General features: G+C 31.9%; 1 protein-coding gene across 1 annotated transcript in view; it reads left to right on the forward strand.

Annotated features, from left to right (window-relative positions):
* The first annotated feature begins 384 nt into the window (after positions 1-384).
* Positions 385-21,616, forward strand: part of LOC123695370 (heme peroxidase 2) — a 40,784-nt gene continuing 19,552 nt past the window's right edge. The window contains exons 1-4 of the mRNA XM_045641196.1: positions 385-584; positions 16,467-16,625; positions 18,099-18,256; positions 18,953-19,119. Of these exons, the coding sequence (XP_045497152.1) occupies positions 568-584; positions 16,467-16,625; positions 18,099-18,256; positions 18,953-19,119 (501 nt within the window). The 5' untranslated portion in view covers positions 385-567. The remainder of the gene's footprint in view (positions 585-16,466; positions 16,626-18,098; positions 18,257-18,952; positions 19,120-21,616) is intronic.

Below are 21,616 nucleotides of genomic sequence, written 5' to 3' on the forward strand. Positions count from 1 at the left end.
AAAGTTAAATATTTTATACTTATAGGTTGTGGTATAATCGCTCTACTTAATCGACATAAACAAGTTAAGTTATTGTCAAGTTGATGTTGACAGTGATATTAATAAATATTTATAGTGAGTTACTTTACCTATTTCTTTATTTAGTTTGAAGTCTTTGGTAAGAGCATTATTTTTGGAGCATTGTGTGTAAATAATAACAAAGCGAAAAAATAGGACTCGCTAAACGATGTCCGTTCACCATGTCAGTAGCACATACCGGGGACGCTCTTTAGTTTGTCGCTGAATACGCAATCGGGAAGCGTCATCGTCGAACGTAACCGCGAAGTTTGATAACTGCTAACTTTCTCTCTCGCTGGCTCAAGCCGCTGTACTCCGCCGCGGTGCTCGAAGGAAGGCTGTATCCAGCCTCACAGCTCAGTGTTCACTCCGCGATAGCCAGCGAGCCAGTACGTTCGTGGCAGCCGCGCGCTCGCTCTCAGTCCGATCGAAACAAATCGAAATTCAAAAGTTTATGTGTTAATTATTCATGGTTTACAAGTTACCCTACGTGTTATAGAGGGCGGCAAAATGGGAACTTTTGTCACGTAAGTTTCAATTTTCTGAAAATTCCTAGTTCGCGTACCTATAGTCATAACAAATGATCGCTTGTCCTTGCAAAGATTTTAATGTGCTGCGAAATTCCTCTCATCTACGAAATGTAGGACAATGCCAGTTGCCTACAAGTTCAACCTTTAATAAAGCTTGTGATTTGCATCCACGACTAGTTTGTAATTATTAATTATGATTGGATATGCACAGAGCAGGATTAAAGTTTTTGTGAATTACTTGTAGTATGGTTACAGAAAGCGATCGACCTCGATAATTTAACCTTCACAAAAAGCTATTTTGTCAAACATTATAACTAGCTAAATAGTTAAAGCTAATTTCAGTTCAAGTTAACTAACATATTTTCATGACCTCAATATTTGCATAACACATAAATAAATATATTAATGTTAATTGATTATAATAATTTTAACATTGAATAATTTTATTTGATCTTATTATTAAAATAGTAGCTTAATATTATAACAGAACCCATATTACGCATTACACTATTCTCACTATACATTTAAATGAGTGTTACAATACTTCGTTTAATTTTATACTGTGTACATAATTTGCCTATCTAATTAATAGATATTATATCACTGCGCACAGCTGCAATCGCCGACTGCCGCGTTTTTTGTTAGAGTTGTTAAAGCAGGAAGAAAAATCTAAAATCTACAATACTTTCACGTCTATTTGGCTTAAATATCTTATAAAAAAGAGCTTTGGCTTTTAGCTTAGAGCGTGCGGTAGATCACAGACAAGGTCATACTTGCAATTTTTTTTCACCATATATAAGCAACAATGAATGAAAATAATTCACTGCACATCTACGCTTTATAAATATTTATTTAAATGTGTAAATTATTCGTATAGACTTGGACTTGTATACAAAAAAATATATAAGGACAAAACAGAAACTTTATACCAAAACCCGTATTTTGCTTTTGCTTTGTATTATTGTAATTTATGGTTGTCTCACAAATATAAAAATTTAACCGGCCGGGCCGCATAGCACGCGAATCGTTTTGCAAAGTAGGAATGGACATGCAAAGAGAAAAAACATTTCCTTATTATCCTTATCTTAGTATGAGACCTTGAGACACTAAATGTACCTATATATCTACATTTTAATAAAAGAATGTAAAAGTATCCTAGAAGACCTCTTCTTATTTTATCTGCTATTCAATTTACAGTTTTCGGTTTAATTGTTCTTATGTGTGTAGACTTTGTCAACATAGATTAAGTATGTGAAAATATATAGAATTTAAGGAAATATCAAGCCTATTGCCTTCCTCGATAAATGGGCTATCTACCACTGAAAGAATATTTCAAATTGGACCCTCAGTTCCTGAAATTAGCATTCAATCAAAGAAACAAACTGTTCAGTTTTGTAATATAGACTTCCTTTTCTAGTATAGGTGGAGCGGTAAAAGAAAAATAATACGATAATAACAAACTTAAACCTTTTTTCTCTGACTCTACATAATCAGGGTTGGTAAATTTAACATTGTATTAATTTAAACACGTATTTTAAATGTATGCGTTCAAAATTTAAATGATGAAATAAGAAAAAAGTAGAAATTTATGCCACGGCCAGGCTGCTTATTATAAAGATTAACTTTAAACATGTTTTAATTTACTAAAAATTCTTACTTTAATTTTACAAAATATTTACAAACCAAATATTATCTTCTTTATATATGTATAAAACTCAAAGGTGACTGATATAAGTGATCTATCAACGCACAGTCCAAACCACTGGACGTATCGGGCTGAAATTTGGCATGCAGGTAGATCTCATAACGTAGGCGTCCCCTAAGAAAGGAATTTAGAAAATTCATTCCATAAAGGGGTAAAATAGAGGATGAAAGTTTGTATCATCTTTTCCACGCAGGCGAAGCTGCGGGCAACAGCTAGTTAATAAATAAAATTGTGTAAACTTATCAGTGATGTTTTTTCAACGATAAATTTTCAGGGTTGCAAAGGATTTTATTAAATTAATCCGGTTTAACCGAAACTCTACACCAAAAGTTACATCATAATTCCATAATCCATTTTCGTGAACCCAATGCATATAAATATTACATATAAAATTAATTATATTACAAGGTGAAGTTTACCAAATGAACGCAAACAAGTTGTCTATTTACTAAATTATTAAATTATTATAAAATACCTTCAATTAATTTTATTTGTACGATAACTAAATGCACAAAGGCAATAAAGTAATAAACATTATAGAATGTATAATTATACGTAATAAATGCTCTCATGTTATAATTATCGAGATATTTAAATATGATAAGGTATCATATAAATATAGTTTTTCCTACAATTACATAAATACAAGGAAATATTCCCGCCATACAAAAATCGAAGATGATATCAAGTAACGTGTGTCGGAAAGACCGTAAAGCAAATCCGGTATTGATAATTGCAATGCCTCAATGAGTTATTGTTCCAAAACATGCTAGATATACGTCAATCTTCACGGATCATAGTAAGAAACAATACTACAAAACACGTAACACAGTGTAGGTTGCAACATTTTCCAGTTACATTCATGGTTGTTCATTTGTTTCATGGTTTTCATGTAAATATTTTTTCGTCGAAATTTTCTTTCGAGGCCTCGTGTTTATGTTAAACAGTTAATCAACAATCAAATTGCATGAGGAAGATTTCTATTCAACCAAAAATGTTCAATTTTCTGTTTTATTGACCTTAAACTTGAATGAGATCTCGTGATATTTTCTTAATCCCACCAAAAACATAAATGTGAAAATTGGAGCCGAGTTCAATCGTTGACTTAATTTGCCAAAAAAAGAAATGAGATCTAAATGTGTGCCAAGTTCTGCAGACAGTCCAGAAATTTATTTACAAAGATGTATTAAGTTCTTAGGTTGACTGAAAACTCAATTGTTTTATTTTCCCTTAGAGAACAATGTTTATTCCAAAATATAACTTTTTTAATTTGAATAATATAATTATTTTCACAAAGCAAACAACTAATGACCTATTGAACCCCATAATTTGATGAGGCTAGTTTTTAGAACCTCACAAAATATAAACAGTATGTAAAACTAGCCTCATCAAATTATGGGGTTCAATAGGTCATTAGTTGTTTGCTTTGTGAAAATAATTATATTATTCAAATTAAAAAAGTTATATTTTGGAATAAACATTGTTCTCTAAGGGAAAATAAAACAATTGAGTTTTCAGTCAACCTAAGAACTTAATACATCTTTGTAAATAAATTTCTGGACTGTCTGCAGAACTTGGCACACATTTAGATCTCATTTCTTTTTTTGGCAAATTAAGTCAACGATTGAACTCGGCTCCAATTTTCACATTTATGTTTTTGGTGGGATATCATTACTTTTTGTACAGAAAATTACTCTGCAAATTTGATTTACTTTATAAATATAATACTTTTTATATACTTACGATTTTTTTTTCTTGCGGTTTCTCTGTATGGTTTGTTTAGTATTATTTTCTATATTTTCTTGTATGTTATGAATGTCAGCGCACATTGCCCCGTCATTATCTGCAATTTTTTAAACTCGTTTTCTGTTTAAAAGATTACATGATTTTCTAAACATCCAGCGTGAATTTGTACACACACTATTTATTACCAAGATGCAAAGATCGTTGTAGAAGAATCGTCGCCTTACTCCATGACGTTACGGTATTGCCATGACGCGATCTTGAAATTTTACTCTAAACGCGCCTAAAGATGTTTCACTCATATTAATATTACGCAAATTAAATCATTTCGACCTTCGACGAAGCCTTCTTCCATTACACCATATTTTATGGTAATTATTTTTGCATGCTTGTATTGGCTAAACATGTTTGTGCTTTATTATTATAATTGTATCACCATTGAATACCATGTTTAAAGCAAAATAAAGATTTTATTTATTTATTTATTTATTTACACTGAAATTAAAACTAAACTAAACACTCATAAATAAAGAATAAATAAATGTGAATATGTAAAATTATATATTATTTTTAACTGTATGAGCAATAAAGGCAATATTTTTATTACAATTTTCTTTTATTTTACGTTTAATAACAGTTTTGAATAAAGAAATCATGCAATCGAAGTAATCCGCCCTAGCGATACTAGCGCGAGTGAGTGTGATGTCAGAGGCGCTTCGAATCTACAGATGTTTCGTCCTAAAATATGTAAACTTCAATAATCTATATCTCAGTCATTTATTGATGGATTTCAAAATTTTTTTCGGCCACTGATTAGTTTTGATCTATTTTTTAAGACTAGTAAGGTGAATATACTATTTTCTTTTTTTTTAAACTTTTCCATTTTTCCATACAAACAAAATTTATGTCATTGAAAAAAAAATTAAATACAAATAAATTCAGTATTTTCTGATTTTTTCCTTTGTACACTCATTATTACCTAGTTGATTACAAAATTTGAACTTCCTAGGTCATCTGGAAGTGGGTTAGGTTTTGTATATGTCTATAAGTCAGTCAGTCTTAAAAATTGCGATTTTTGGATATTAATATCTACGCAACTGTTTAATCTGTATTTATGAAATTTAAGGTTCTTGTTTATCTTTTGGTCCTCTTGATATGTACCAAATTTGGTTTATATAACTTAAATAGTTTTCGAGTTATAAGGGGGTGAAAAGTGGCTCGAAATGGTTCGTGTAAATATATACACACGGCTGCTGCTCGCCAGTTCTCTTCGCTTGAACTCGGCTTGACACGCTGCCGCGTGTCTAGATAAGAATTTATTGAAATTTTAATAGAAAATAGATCCAAATGACTTTAATTATTTATAAAAAAATAGTTCTTATATTCAAAATAGACCAATGATCAACGATATTCAAAATTCATAAAACTTATACATAATGTTTTGAATTCCACTCTAGAGGAAATAGACAAGTCTATATGTATAACATCCTGGCTATCTGTTAGCTATTTATTAATTATCTAGCTGTTCCGCGCGGTTTCATCCCCGTGGCTCCACCCCTGTTGGTCGTAGCGTGATGATATATAGCCTATAACCTTCCTCGATAAATGGGCTATCTAACACTGAAATAATTTTTCAAATCGGACCAGTAGTTCCCGAGATTAGCGCGTTCAAACAAACAAACTCTTCAGCTTTATAATATAAGTATAGATTTTTTAATTTTGCATTAACATTCCTTCTTGGCAGATAAATAAATTCATGCTATTTGTATATAATGCGCAATAATTAGTTATATTACATGTTATTGATAATATTTCTCGTTAATGCAACGGATATATTCTCATAATCATTCTCATATATCAAGATGTTTTTGTATAACCAGGAAATATATAATTATTATTAATAGCGTGTTGTAATATAAAATATAATGGCCATCTTAATGTGTAATGTAAAGGGATAAAATATCGTGTATGTAAGTGTCTTCATTGGAATTAATTTAAATAATAGATATATTGATTATGCACATAGAGGACTTTACAAATACGCATTGCATCGTCTTCCTTGAGAGCATCTTGCATAACAACTCCATAATAGTTAAATACAATGCTTACATTTAAATGTATTTAAATAATTGTGTATTAAAGTATACATATGATATTGAGTAACTATATAGATATATAGAGTCGATGACTTTTAAAACAATATCATTTTTAACCGACTTCCAAAAAAAGGAGGAGGTTATCAATTCGGCCGGTATGTTTTTTTTTATGTATGTACACCGATTACTCCGAGGTTTCTGAACCGATTTACGTGATTACTTTTTTGTTCGATGCGGGATAGTGTCGAATTGGTCCCATAAAAATTTTATCCGGATAGGCCCAGTAGTTTGTATTTTATGACCATTTTTGTCTGTATTTGTAAATGTTGCAAGTGTAAGTTTGAAGTCGGTTGTTTTTAACGCAATTATCACTTGTATAGTACTTAAACTAAGATTTATCATAAATCAAAATACTAATCAAAATCTGTATTTGTATATGCGACAGATAACCTATGTCTATAACCTTGAATAGCGGGAAGGTAAGATAAAGATCTAAAAAATATATAAACACACACAAAAGTTATAATACACACCCCCCAAAGAGAGACCTTTCAAAAGTTTAAATAAAAGTTATTATAATAAGAAACATGGAACATTCATTATATTAAAAACTCTGATTCAGAAGCAGAAATTTAAAACTATTTTTTTTTTGTAAATGACTCTATTAAACCCTCAAAAAGTAAACCACTTCTAGAGCTACTGCTACCACCATGCAAATAATTGTGCTACTTACATAGTTCATGAATACTTATTTATAGCTTGTTACACTTATGTGTTTTGTAGTCTGATGTAATAACAATACACTAGAATGCGGGTCAACATTAACATCTGCAGCACGCTCCGCCGCTACCATCGGCATCGGTGCAAATTGTATTGCGTAAGGTGACACTGTTTCTTCCATATCGTATCGTTCGTATGTGATTTTGGCTTTCCCAAGTTTCGAGGGAAATATTACAATTGTCTTTGAAGTGAATCTATGCACTTTAGGTGCATTGAGAGTGAAATTTCAAGGTCGCGTCATGGCAATACTGTCACGTCATGCCAATATCGCACAGAACAGCAATATTGTCACATCAAACTTGTTTTATCAAAAAATTGCAACTCAGATATTTTTGAAAATTTTCTAATATATCCTATACATAATATATATATTATTAGTTATATTACTTTTAATGGTACAACCTACTTGAAATATATTACTAACGTTCCTTCACTACTCGCTCCGTTAGCCTTGAAAATTCGCCGTTTATACAGCCTGAAATTTCGTAAAAAAATACTACATACCTACCTACATACTTAGTGTGCTTGTACGCAACAAATAATCGAAACGCACATAACATACATCACATAATGTGCGTACGCACTACTCTTAGCATTTTTCTTTATTTTTCTGTGTTATAGTGATGCAGTCGTTAGAGCACAGATAACATAATACTATACGTTAAAGTTATAGAGGTGTCAATAAGAATAAAACTTTCTATTCCATGACCTTATTGATAAAAACATCAATTATCCATTTCCATTATCCAACACGCACACAATACGCATACTATAAACGTAATTAAGGTGTGTTCATTCATTTATTTGTAGAGTTCTTAAAGAAACGCACTTTACACAAGTTACGAGACCTCAGCCTTAACTTTCCGCTTATGTAATGCATTTTTGCCTCAACACGACCTACTCACATCTGTTTATACACGTACGAACTGCTAATGTTAATTTCTATTATCTGTTTATATTTCCTCCATAATGAAAATATCCGGATTACAGTGCCTAAAAATGAATTCTATGAATTATTATACTGTCAGTTCAATAAATTAAATTTTCACTATAAATTAAAATATAGATCCATTTGTATGACTCCTACAAATACATGTCTCTAGATATATTAATTTTAGTTTATCGAAAAAGTAGCAAACAAAATTTCCTAACTGTATGAGTTTGTTAATTGTACAAAACGTGTAATCATTTGTTGTAATCTTAAAAAGCATCTGCCCTTTCTTATTTAATATCGTTTTCTTTTTTCTGCTCCACAACCATCTTTACATTGCAATTATTCCAGATTGCACTACATATTTTCATCATCATGTCTTCGATTTCTCCATTTATAGTCTTGTCACATACATTTTATTTTATAGGGAAATGCAAGTTGAAATTGTGCCAATGTTAGTTTCTAATGTTATTGCATTTCATGTCCTTGTAATATATGGAATACTCTCAAAAACAATTTTATTTTTAACTAACGGTCCGCCCCGGCTTTGCCCGTAGTACATGTTTACGTTTTCTCTCCATAAAACCATCCTCGCACTTCAAATAATAGGTATTATAAAAAAAAAAAAATGAAATCGCGCGGTTCAGCAGTTCTCGACTTTTGCGCTTAGCAACACATTTGGCGATTCATTTTTAGAATACGTCTCTTCTTTACTTTTCACCCTAAATTTCTATGTATTGACCGTGTAGTATAGCGGTCATATACCTTCTTAGGTAAGGCACGCGTGCTCCACATTACGATATATTATGCGGGCTCTGAGCGGTCTTCCTTCCTCTAATATTACACAATTTACTACACGCAATTAATTGCTCATACATCATACAGTTTGCATCAATAATGATTCAAGTGTACAAGAACTACTTTTTTAACAATTACGTCGAAGACATCAATAATAGCAAATACGTTTTTTGGCTGTTCGATATATTCGCGCTTTAACTTTATTCTGTTAAATTCGATGAATATAATAAATTTTACTATAATTTGAGACCTTTTAAATGTATACTGTATAAAGGTATTATCAATATAAAAAATATCTAAGTAATCTAATCCAGGTATTCTGTATATATTTAAATGTTTATCTCATGAGAAAGATGGAATTCTTGGAATTTATGTCGGGATGACGGCTGACGCTCACTGGCGGATGTATATTCCGCGTCATATACGTGTCTTTCAATGTTAATAAAAACCTTTACATATGATTATATTTTATAATAATTTATGAAAATATATTATATACTTAGGTACATATTATTTAGGCATGTAGGTTATTAGGATTTAAGATGGAACCTTGAAGAACCCTTCAAATATGATCAATAAAGTCTGTAAAATATAAGGTTTAGCTGCCTATTTATTTTATTAACCATTAGTGCCTAAACATATCCTGTACCTTCACTTGCCCAATTTTAAATATTTAAAGATGATTCGTATTCATAATTCAAGTAGTTACCAAAGTGCATGAAAATAAATTCAGATGTTCATGTGAGTTGATCATAAATGTAAATGTTAGACTTAATATGTTATTTCTTAGTTACTTTGAGCTATGATAAATCAAAAATATATTCAAGAAAAATAATTTTCAAAAGCAATAATGCTGAAATGTTTAAAAGTAATTGCAATGAACATAAACCGTATGTAATATCTTACCTTTGACCCCAGTCTGTCATCCTGAAGGCTTTTTGTGTTATTAACCTAAAACTTAAACAAATGGCAACTATCGTGACTGCACAATATCAGATAATGAAGATTAAACCTCAATGTTAAAAGTAACAAAGACAATTTAAGATGCGTGAATTATGTGTCTTGGCAATCATTATAAACAATCATTTTATCTTGAAACACTACAATGATTAAAGCTAGCATACTTCTCATAAGCGTAGCAAGAATTCATTGACGTCATATTATTAATGTCTAAACGTTTTTTTTTTATTATTATTAATTCAAGGTGTGATTAACTATATCCAAAATCAAAAAGCTTTTAAATTTTCATGTCACGCAAGCTAACCTACCTAGCATTATATACGCATAACTACGAACATATTCAACATACAATAAACATATCAAGTACCATACAACAGATAAAATATTCGCTCATCCAACCAGGTGTTACAAGTTTTTTGTTAACCTGACTACAACATACGATGTCAGTCATGTCTACCAAAGGTCATGACTGCGGCACAGATGTTAGGAAGTAATTAGTGACCAATCAAGCTATCTCGTTGTATCGACAGTAATTGCAACTCACTTATACAAGTAAAATGAATAAACAATAGAACCGGAACACGCGCAACGTGTTAAACCAGAAAATTTAATTTTAAGAACGGTGTAGTGATCTATTGTTCGAGTTGAAACTTATTATACGTTTGTAATTGACACAGCTTTTCTATTTATGCGAATTAGTACACTTTCTGTTTCACGTTAGACCGTATCTCTTTATGATCAAGTAAGAATTTTCTTATTAGAATATCTTTACATTCTATGTTATAGGTATTCATCAATAATATCATTCATTAAACTAGAATAAAATTATTAAATATTTTTAATGAAAGAAAACTACATATTATACAAAGCTTTTAAACATTATTTCATACTTTATTTAACACAAATAAACACCCCAAACTATTTTTCAAACACTTACTCATACGGCTATCGAATTTAAACCCAACAAAGCAAACGAAACACCATCTCGTTCAGTTAAATTCAGTACAGCCAACAATGTGAGATGAAGTAATCGTGTTTCCCCGCGGTTGGTTGTCGCAAGCATTGCCTCACAAGAGTCACCATGCTAATTGCCACGTGCAATAGCGATCGAATCCACAGTTGGCACGTAAACAGAATTTAAAGGACGTTACGTGACACAAAGTTCATGTTACGTATTCGAAAGGGCGAATACTGGGTTATTATGAAATCGTTAGTACAAGTTTCACTGAAGAAACGTTAAAAACAGATATCGAATTACAGCTATGAGTTAAGACGTAAGTAGTAGAGCAACCGACTAAAACCGGCTAAAACTAAAATTTTAATCGTATAAACGAAAATATTATATTGAATTTATATTGAAAACATCACCACAGAAAACATTTTGTCCCAGCCATGTTGTAAGGCTATGATTGTGACTATTTCTGTGCAGATCCGTTTAGTTCTTAGGTAACAAGAGCAGTAAAGTGACAACACATTTTGTTCAACGTGACGAAATGTTTTCTTCAATGCGACACCAGCTTCCTCTGTCCTCAACGTATTTAGAGTCACCAAAATGATAAAACTCCGCAGAAATTATTAGAAGAATACATTCAATGAAATGTATGTAATAATGAAGGATGATAATGACGTAAAACATTGCTTAAGGCCCGCATAACATTATCTCTAACAAACGTAAAATTATGTGTACATTTTACGTAAACATAACAATAAATTATTCTATTCGCGATTGCACCTAAGAGGATGTAACAATAACTAAATAAAGGGGGTGTGGCTCAAGAAACATGTGTCATAATTTTACGCCTACAGAATTCTTATATTATGTAGTTGCATAGCATTAATGATATCCCGCCCATTTGCACAAAACTCTATCCAGGTATATTAAAAAAACTGGTTGCCAATAGGATGTCCGGTGAATCCAAAATAAAATTGTATACCTACCTATTCGCTAGATAATTTGATTCAAATATTTGCAGTATTTTCGCATTATTTAAAAACTCGATGTTGTTATTTTAAATAATAACAACATCTTGCATATCAAATATCATTTCTAAATGAGATTTGATTGAAAATACAGAAAATTGAATATGAGAGATAATTATAATGTGCAGTTTTTTTTTTTTTTTTTTTTTTTTTGTGTGGTGTTTCTCAATGTTAGCCAGAAGGGCTTCTACATTTTAACGCGGACGCTATAATGTGCAGTGTGCACAATTCGATAAAAATTTACCCACGTAAATATCTTTGTCTATTCAAGTCCCAGTTCACACTCAAATTCACGTGATTTTGATACTTTGCTCACAATGTCCATAATCAAATAACGTTAATTAAAAATAACTATACTATTCATTCTTCTTATTGCAATTAAAAAAAAACCTGTGTTTATATACCTATCACGTCTATTGAGTCTAATATGGTAATCAGTCTCAATTATGTGGTTATCTAATCAATTTGTTTAGAACATTAAAACATGTTAATATATGTATCTATACATAGTATATATATCTTAATTCGTTTATATAAAATACGAATAAAAATACGATATAAAAGTCTGCATCTGTTTGACAAGACCTTTTTAAGGAGCTTATTTAAAAATGTTGAACTGAATGAGATTCCTTTTAAATTCCTTCAGGTACCATAAATGCCAGCATAGTATTAATCAGGATGTTTAAAATAAAGGTCGTCTGGTGTCCGCCTCGTGAGGTCATCTTCACGTGACTGGCCAATCGCTGAACGCCTTTTTTGTTCTAATTTTAAAACAATCAGACCAACGATTATCAAAAATGTATTTGGCGCGCTTGACAAAAAAGGATTTATGACTTGTTTTTGATACTCATAGACAATAGTGTTCCGTAGTTTATGAATTTATGATATTCTTAAAATTGTAAACTTCCGTCAATCAAAAGCAATTAAGCCTTATTGAATAAATTTTATTGATGTAGTATTTTCTTTATCTTTGTATTAATAAGTGTGAAAATTTTTGAAGCTTACAAAAGCTACCCACACACTAACATACTTCTAACTTACAGATTATAAAGATAATAAATAAAAGTTAATTAAAGTGAATACGTGAAAACAATCTATTCAAGCAAGACAGTATTTTCGCAACGTTAACAGAGTCATTGTTAGCATCCTAGTGCAACCAAACGAAACTAAGTATTTCGCAGAAGATGAAATCTCTTTGTGTTTCAATTCTTTATATTGGTACAGTCTGTTTAATTGAATATGAAAGTATAAATAAAGGTTAAAGGAGTAGAGCAAAGTGCATTCATGACATACCAATAGTCACTAGATCTTATTATAAAATACAGTTCACGGACACGATTATTTGATCACTCCGCTTATTTCCTCTGATCATATTTTGATATAATTAATTGTTCTTTTGGATCATTCTAAATCTTGATTTGAATGTAATTTTATCTACTGTCTAAAATATCAAAATTATGAATCGTTCCTTTAAAATTGTAAATATGCTTTGGTATAATGAAAAAGTCTAAAAAATATATTCAAAACTTGTTCTTTCCAAAAAAGTTCCTAATGAACAGGCAATTTATAAGTATTTAACGAAAAGTCTTAATGGCTTACAACAAATAAATTAAGCTTAGTATCATATTAGTATTAAAATAATAAAAGAATTTCAACTTTTTATCTACTTCTTTTCTAACACATTAACCTTGTCCAAAATAGGATCAACTGAGCATTGATAAGTGCTATTCTAAATTCAATCACGTATCGATTAGCAAAGACACTTTCGCGCCACAAAATAAGGCCGTACATCAAATTCTTATGCAATTTTTAACATTGAATAACTCTGACCGTGATATACTTACTCACAATAAAACAAAACAAGTGAACCGAAAATGGCAATAAAGTGCATAACATAATAAAAAGATTGTTGCTAATCTATATTTAGAAAACTTGGAAAGGTCGTGATTTGATATGCAATATTATCTAATATATCTATAAATATTATCTAATATATCGTAATTATTTCGATCTATTTGAAACCCTAATTTGTCATTCAAAGGGTTATTAGTATTAACATTGAATGTCATTAGCCGCTCATATGCTTCAGAAAAAAAAAATGACCCCTTGCTTTGTTCCGTGCATCCACAGTTGCAATAACACGATCGCAAATCTTGTTTCGTGCAACTGTGGTTGCAAAGCGACTTTCTTATTTCAATTGATTATAAACCTTATTTCAAACTCTCAGAGTCTAATTTTTACGTATTTAAACCAAAGACAACTAATTGATTCATCTATTTCTACCCAATACTACCAACCTTTCAAACAGAATTTTGAGAATATCTTAGTTTGTATCTTACGTGTCTTAGAAGGAAGTGTTAAAATATGCCGTAATTGTTGTATTTTATTGATTTCTACTCGTGTTTACTTACCAAATTATTCTCTAACATGTATTTTATTGTTATAAAGTAATATTTTAGTGACCGTTGTAATAAATATGTAATTAAGACGACTTTAAAAGTTAGTGGACTTTAGACGATTTCATAACTTTTAAAGGTATACGGTAATCATATATTGTTAAAATAACACAGATTTGTATAGTATTATTTCAATAGCAATCGATTACAATCAATATATTTGAAGTACTCCTCACGCGGAACTCATAAATTAAGTTTTAATAGCGGTGGGTCGAACGCGCGGCGCACGTTCCAGAGCACTAGCAAAGTAGGCTACCTTTATTTTTTTCGGAAGCAATTTAGCGTATTTCATTTTTGCAACTGTGGTTGCACAAAGCATATGAGCGGGTATACATGTAACTCATGTTACTGACCACTGCCGGCTCGTTTCAAGGTTTTCACGATTTCTATATTAGGCTTGATACATAAACTTGATACTTCAAAGAACACAGATTCTAGCAACGCTGTGTCAACGAACTTTTTTCAGAATCTGACACTTTGAAATATAAATGCCCAATTTTATAAAACATGAAGAAGAATATCCATTAATAATTAATTATTAAAATGTTGCAAAGAAACAGACCGATATGTTTCATGCAGACGATTGATAATGCAACTTTTATTATAAAGTCTAATTTTGTTTCCAAAAACTGATCGAACGAGTAGAGACCAATAAAATAAGACAAAGTCCAACCAACACCCGGATTCCAATAAGGCGCTGACCGACGGCTAGTGTAATTAAATTCTTACAAATTTAATCAACCTCAAACTTAACATTGAACGTGATTCCGTCACTAATTTTTATTGACGTTCTTAAAGCCGGCTACGCACATACCTGCAGCAGGGGCAGTATTGGAATTGCACTCTTAATTGTCTCCTAAATTGTGATTTGTATAGGCAAGCAGGGGCAAATTAGAGAACATCTGAAATTGCTGACCGCCGTGCAACGGAGATTGTTCCACTATTGCCCCTGCGGCAGGTACCTGAGTAGCCGGCTTTATAAATACCACAAGTAGGGCGGAATTATATAACCTGTCATTAATGACAAATAGGTGTAATGAGCAATGTCATTGACATGTATAGAAAGTTAGATGTATCTCATAACAACCGGTACCTTAAAGATCACTGATAAAAACGAAAGCTATTTGCGGTCATGTGTGCGTACCTGAGGAAACCTTAGAGCATTTCCTGAGTTACTGTAGTACTAATACTTCCGTTTTATAGAATCTACGTTATTACCTTTACATATGCATGTATGTGAAGATTTAGATGGATTCTTGAAATGATGGGAAATAGACCGCATAAACGTCGTAATTTTTCGATATTACCAAGCGTACAACACGCTTGTAATTTTAATCTGACCGCAATGACTTACAATGATTAATGATACTCAGTGGTTATTTATAAACGGTTTATAGCGCCTTATAGACAGAATTATCTTTATATAACTTTATAGTTTTATTCGGTAGCATGATATTATTGTATTTTTTTAAGCTCACACAAAAGGTCATTATATATTATTTCCTTAAGATTCAAATACAATTCTATAATCGAAATCATAAACTATGATGTATGTATTGTAATTATTATTGTTGATCAAGGGGCAAACCTTTTTAATTATTCTTACAAATAGTTTGCTACGAAATACGAAAGTAAAATTTTGTCTGCAGTTCTCGTATGTTAGGTAGTTTTAAATGTATGACTATGGCTCTACAAAAAAACCATCGACGGCCTTAACTTAATCGATGTATCAATAACCGCCGGTAAAAGCGTCAACTTCTGTGGCATTTCTGTCACTTCCTGGGTAAACCAGTCACGTGGTTTAAAGGTGATCAGTCTTGTAGAGCGAAGTGTAGCCATAGTTTATTAGCCTCTTGCGCCACCGTTACCAATTATGATTGAAAAACGTCGTTCTTTTCTTATTGCTCGTCGTTTATTTTAATGTCGGACGTTTCTTTCAATATACAGACCAATTATAAATCACTTTTGTTTTTTCTTAATCAAAATTAAATGCCATTTATTGGACAATGGTTTTCAAAACAAAAAACAATCGATATAGAAACAATGTTAAATAGTGCAAAACTATGTTTAAGTATATATTACAGCGAATATAGTGTAATTGTATATTTCACTTAGTTTTTTTCCTGTCATTAAACCACTTCATTGACTTTGAACTAGGAAATTCTGTAGCGAGGTTTGCGCGGTCGCGTTCTTTTCCTTCACAGGTCGTTAGTCTAAATTGCAATGTTGCATTCATTTAAAATTAAAATGTAACTCAATATGTATGCCTTCATAATAATATATGGTTGCATTAAGTGCTCAAATTTAGTAACTATTGAGACATAAATTTTTCGATATTATGTTCTGTTTCATCAAAACGATTTTTCGGAAATGTTATTTATGAACTATTATGTACAACGTGTATTTATTATTCACATTTGTTTGTTCCAGGCTAAGCCAGGGCTTCCTGCTATTAGCGCTGCTATTCGTAACACTAGCGGACGGTAGAATCGAAGAGAGCAATGCTCAGACAGTCCCGAGCGACCTGCGGAGGGCCGTCAGTGAGGCGATGGCCCTCGAGAGGAGATTCATACAGAACGGGAATGCATCGTATGTATCGATTTTATTAACTATTTCTTTATAAAAAGATTTGTATAGTAAATATATTTCGCCGTATTGACAATTTACATTATACAACTTGACGAGTTGTCCTATAGTCCTTCAATTAAATGAACGCGCTAATCATTCAATCAAATAGCAGATTTAACCAGATGACTGCGACATATATGTTGTGTTTGAGCTTGATATATTTATCTAAAGTGAATACAAAATTGACTCTGTGATATAAATTTATAAAGAATAGAAAAAATTCGATCACGAGGCGGGACTTGAACCCGCATCCTTCGCGCCATTCCGGGGCGGATGCCTAACCAACTCAGCCACTCGTGACCCGCCTGAGCAATCGAATTTATTCTATCCTTTCAGTTTTATGTGTCTTAAGGGACACACCGCGCGCCATCTATTGAGATGATTTAACAACCATCTCAACCAATATGAAGCACTTTTCAGTGAATACAATATTCACACACATAAAACTGAAAGGATAGAATAAATTCGATTGCTCAGGCGGGTCACGAGTGGCTGAGTTGGTTAGGCATCCGCCCCGGAATGGCGCGAAGGATGCGGGTTCAGGTCCCGCCTCGTGATCGAATTTTTTCTATTCTTTATAAATTTATATTTATAAAGCATTTGAATGCCATAAAAACCAAAAAATATAAATTCAAGAAAAGGTCGTGTTCCATCGTTACAATATTGTATTCACTGAAAAGTGCTTCATATTGGTTGAGATGGTTGTTAAATCATCTCAATAGATGGCGCGCGGTGTGTCCCTTAAGACACATAAAACTGAAAGGATAGAATAAATTCGATTGCTCAGGCGGGTCACGAGTGGCTGAGTTGGGTAGGCATCCGCCCCGGAATGGCGCGAAGGATGCGGGTTCAAGTCCCGCCTCGTGATCGAATTTTTTCTATTCTTTATAAATTTATATTTATAAAGCATTTGAATGCCATAAAAACCAAAAAATATAAATTGACTCTGTGATATGTGATATATGTGAATAGCGGGGTGATTAGTAAACATTTGGGATCAAAAGAGCAAGTGGTGGTGTTATACCTAGTATAATACAGTGGCCAACCATTAATTAGCCTGTGTTTAATCCTGCACAAATTTAGTAATAATTAATCTGATTTTTAACATGATATAAACAAGGCATACCTATGAATAGATCTAATGTATTTATTAACAGATCCAATTTATCTAGTGTAGAGGCTCTACGATAGAGCAAAACACAACAGTCTTATAGTGATATCGATTAATTTAAAGTAATTAAATTAAATAATAGAAAAAATTATATCACGAAGCTGGATTCGGGATACGAAACTGCGTGTTCCATAATGGGCCCTTCGAATTATTTCTTACAAATATTTGGATACGATAAAACTAAATATTAATTTTAAGTATTCAAATAATCTACACCTACATTACCTTATTACCAAATATCAAAAAAACTGTTTCCTTTATAGTGAGGAATGTACATCAGAAGAAGAAGATATAAGTAACACACCATGCCCGCCGAGCAAGTACCGGAGTGCGAGCGGGGAATGTAATAATGTGAGGCACCGCCCCTGGGGCAGGAGAGGCGATGTGTTCCTGAGGCTGCTGCCGCCCAAATATGCTGATGGTATGTTTCTTATTTATAATTGTGGTAAAATATTGTATTGAGAGAGAAAACACGTTACATTCACATATTTTAAACATTATAATATACTCTATCACATAATAATATATTCTAAGCTGCAGGAAAAATCGAGAAAATTTTATTCTTTTTTACATATAATATGAAAAAAAAAACATGGCAAATTAAGTACAGGTGAATAATTAAGTGTTTATGAGACACAGTATAAATAATAAAACTTACAAAAAATCTAAACGATTTTGTAGGTGCTATTTGTTCTAATTTACTTCGTTTTTACTAACGTATAAATATGTATACGTTTTAATGTCTTTTGACGTGCCTGAAAAAAAAGCGTAAAAACAGTTTATGTAGCTAATTTTCATAATTACCGATTTTAAAAGAACTTGACACGCATTAAATTGTTAAAAACATTGATGTAACTTAGGCTATCTATTTCTCTCATCTTTTTGTTTATACAAAACGTTTGATTTCAGAGTAATAGCTATTAGTAGGTATGCGCTAGTAAAGCTTGTACCTATAGTCTTATAATTATTCAAATATTTCAATAAACAAAATCAGAATTTCAAATTACAGCGATAACTTAATTAAGTTTTGCGACCTAAATATCGGAAGTTCAAAACAAGATTAATCGTACAAATATGACTTTACATGTTATTTAATATTTTTATTTCATTGTTACAGGAGTATCCCAGCCTCTATCACCTCCTCACCTCCCAGAGGCATCTTTAGCAGTACATGCAGTGGCTCAGCTCGCGCAACCAGAAGAACACGACTATGTCACCAGCATGCTGGCCGCTTGGGGACAACTGATCATGGACGATCTTATCGCTACTGCCAATGGGAATAAGGTTGGTTTTCCTGTCACATTTTCAGTTGCTAATTTTTATAAAATATGTGTATTGTACATGTGACTAACGCGCCCGTAATTAGGGTGCTTTTCCACTAGAGATGTGCGAGAATCATAGCGCTTCATCTGAAGCGATTCTACTGGTTCTTTACAAACACATTCCTCGCTACGCATCCTCGCACATCTCTGGTGGATACACAGCCTTAAAGATTAAGGAAATCATTCAATATATAAAAAGATCGAATCGCTTTCAAACCTGTTTCTAAACAAAATGCTACAACATAATATGCATTTATATAAAAGTTATATAACTTCGTTGTTGACTTTTCCATAATTACTCACATAGTTTCTTAGAAGTCTATGATATCTTTCTGAGAATATATTATACAGTATAGAATCTAGATTTCGTCCGACGTTTTATAGATTTTCACATAATTGTAGAGGGTAGCTGTGTGTTTAATAAATGCGATCGTGCTTTCCAAATAAAAAGGGTCTTCACTAAATATATTGTATTTCAAATATTTTATGACTTTTTACTATTATATACTGTAATCGGGTCTGAGACAGCTTTTCCATCCTTACTCACAGTTTCGGATTTAGCCAACATCATACACTTATAAATGATTCATTCTTGATAATTATAAGTGCAGCCAAATATGTGGTTAAATTTCGAATATAATGACAACTACAAAAAACATTTTACTTCCAATTCCAAAAATCTTAGAAGAATAAATTATGTTCAATGATATAACCCAAGATGGATTTCACTCATATCAAATTGTATTTATAACTAATAAAGAATCAACCAATAGAGATGTAAAAAAACAAATAATAATAATCAAACAGGATACAACTTAAGTAATTCTAAATTAATAATAATTATAGATAGGTATAATATATAGCTAGAACGCGTGGGTGCAATACTGCAGGATAATGCCGAATTTTTCCTATCACATAAAAATATCGTGAGAACCGGTTATATACAAAAGTCATAATATCGCATTCTTCCGTTCTTTATCGTCTATAATTATTTTCACAGATAAAAAGACTTTATATCACCTGTAAATTATTTATCAAATTATTTAGTAAGTTTATTTACCTATTATATTTTGTAATTTTACATGATTTGAGTATTATTCACTTGTCCTATCCTATTTATATTTTAAACATGAAATATTATCAGGATGAGTCTTACTTTTACACAAAAACAGAAACAATATTATTTACTTTTAATAGTAGGTAAAGATTCATCATTCATTTGAGATTTCCTATCAAATTACCGTAATCAATTACGGCTTAATGCCTCCGTGGTTCACACGTCGTGAGTAGCGGTGTGAAGGCCACCGGACGTAGCTTTAAGGATAACTAAAAAAGTGATTAGGCTATTATTTGTAAATGCAATGAATAGTCAATAGATTAAATCACTGTTTGGTTTGGTCTGCAAATAAAAAAGATAAACACAGCAGATAATTAGTATTTTACGTAGAGAAGAGCTGCGGTAGAGCTCAGTTGCTTATATCGCGATAAATTTTGGACGTGCTAGGGCATGCAGAACCGAGTCCGGTTCCAAGTTTCTGAAACCCGGTTCCAAATCGAGCTCAGAACCGGGTAGAACCGGGTTACCCGGTTCTTTTATAATACCTCGGAAAAAAAAATACGAAATTAAATAAAAGTAACTATAAAAGTACCTGATGGGCCTAATTTTACGCGGCTCGTGTCTTATTTTATTAAATTAATAAAGAAACAAAATTTCCATACTTCTCTTGATTTATCAGTCTTATTATCATAATATCACATATAAACTTAAACCTTATTCATTAACTGCACACTTTAAAGCAAAAAACCGGCCAAGTGCGAGTCGGACTCGCGCTCCGAGGGCTCCGAACAAACCTATTTTTACAATGTTGTAACTTTAAAATTTCCCTTTATCTGTGTTATAAGACGTTATACTTTTACCAAATTTAAAAGCTCTGTGTTCATGAGAAGTACCCTATAGGTTTAGGTTAGGTTAGGTTAGGTTAGGAATGACGAAATTTGCGAAAATTTTCAGCATTTACGGCTGTATCTTTTGATGCGTTGGCTTGTGAGTTTGACTTTTTCACAGCATCAAGGGACCGAAGACTTGAGTATTCGATATAAATTTCAGCTTGATACCAAAAACAAAACATGACTGGATCATTATATGAAACAGTAAAATCAACAGCTTTTCAAATTCACGACAAATCTAATAAAAATATTTCAGTAGCCTAATTTTTGTCATTTTCGAAGCCTTATTTTTTTTTTTGGTAAAATACCCTTAGGAAAATTATAGCATCTAAGGTTAGACAACCAATCAGAGCCACGCTTGATGCGTGGCACGAAAATTCGCGATGCACGTGAGTCTGACGTTGCCAGATATAATAAATTTGTTAAAATAATGCAGCAAAGTATAAATAATATTTTATATTTTAATATTTTGGTCGGAACCGGGAGAACCGGGTTTCATACTATTCAGACCC

The sequence above is a fragment of the Colias croceus genome, chromosome 11 (assembly GCF_905220415.1).
Source record: "Colias croceus chromosome 11, ilColCroc2.1".
In the NCBI taxonomy this organism is placed as follows: Eukaryota; Metazoa; Arthropoda; class Insecta; order Lepidoptera; family Pieridae; genus Colias; species Colias croceus.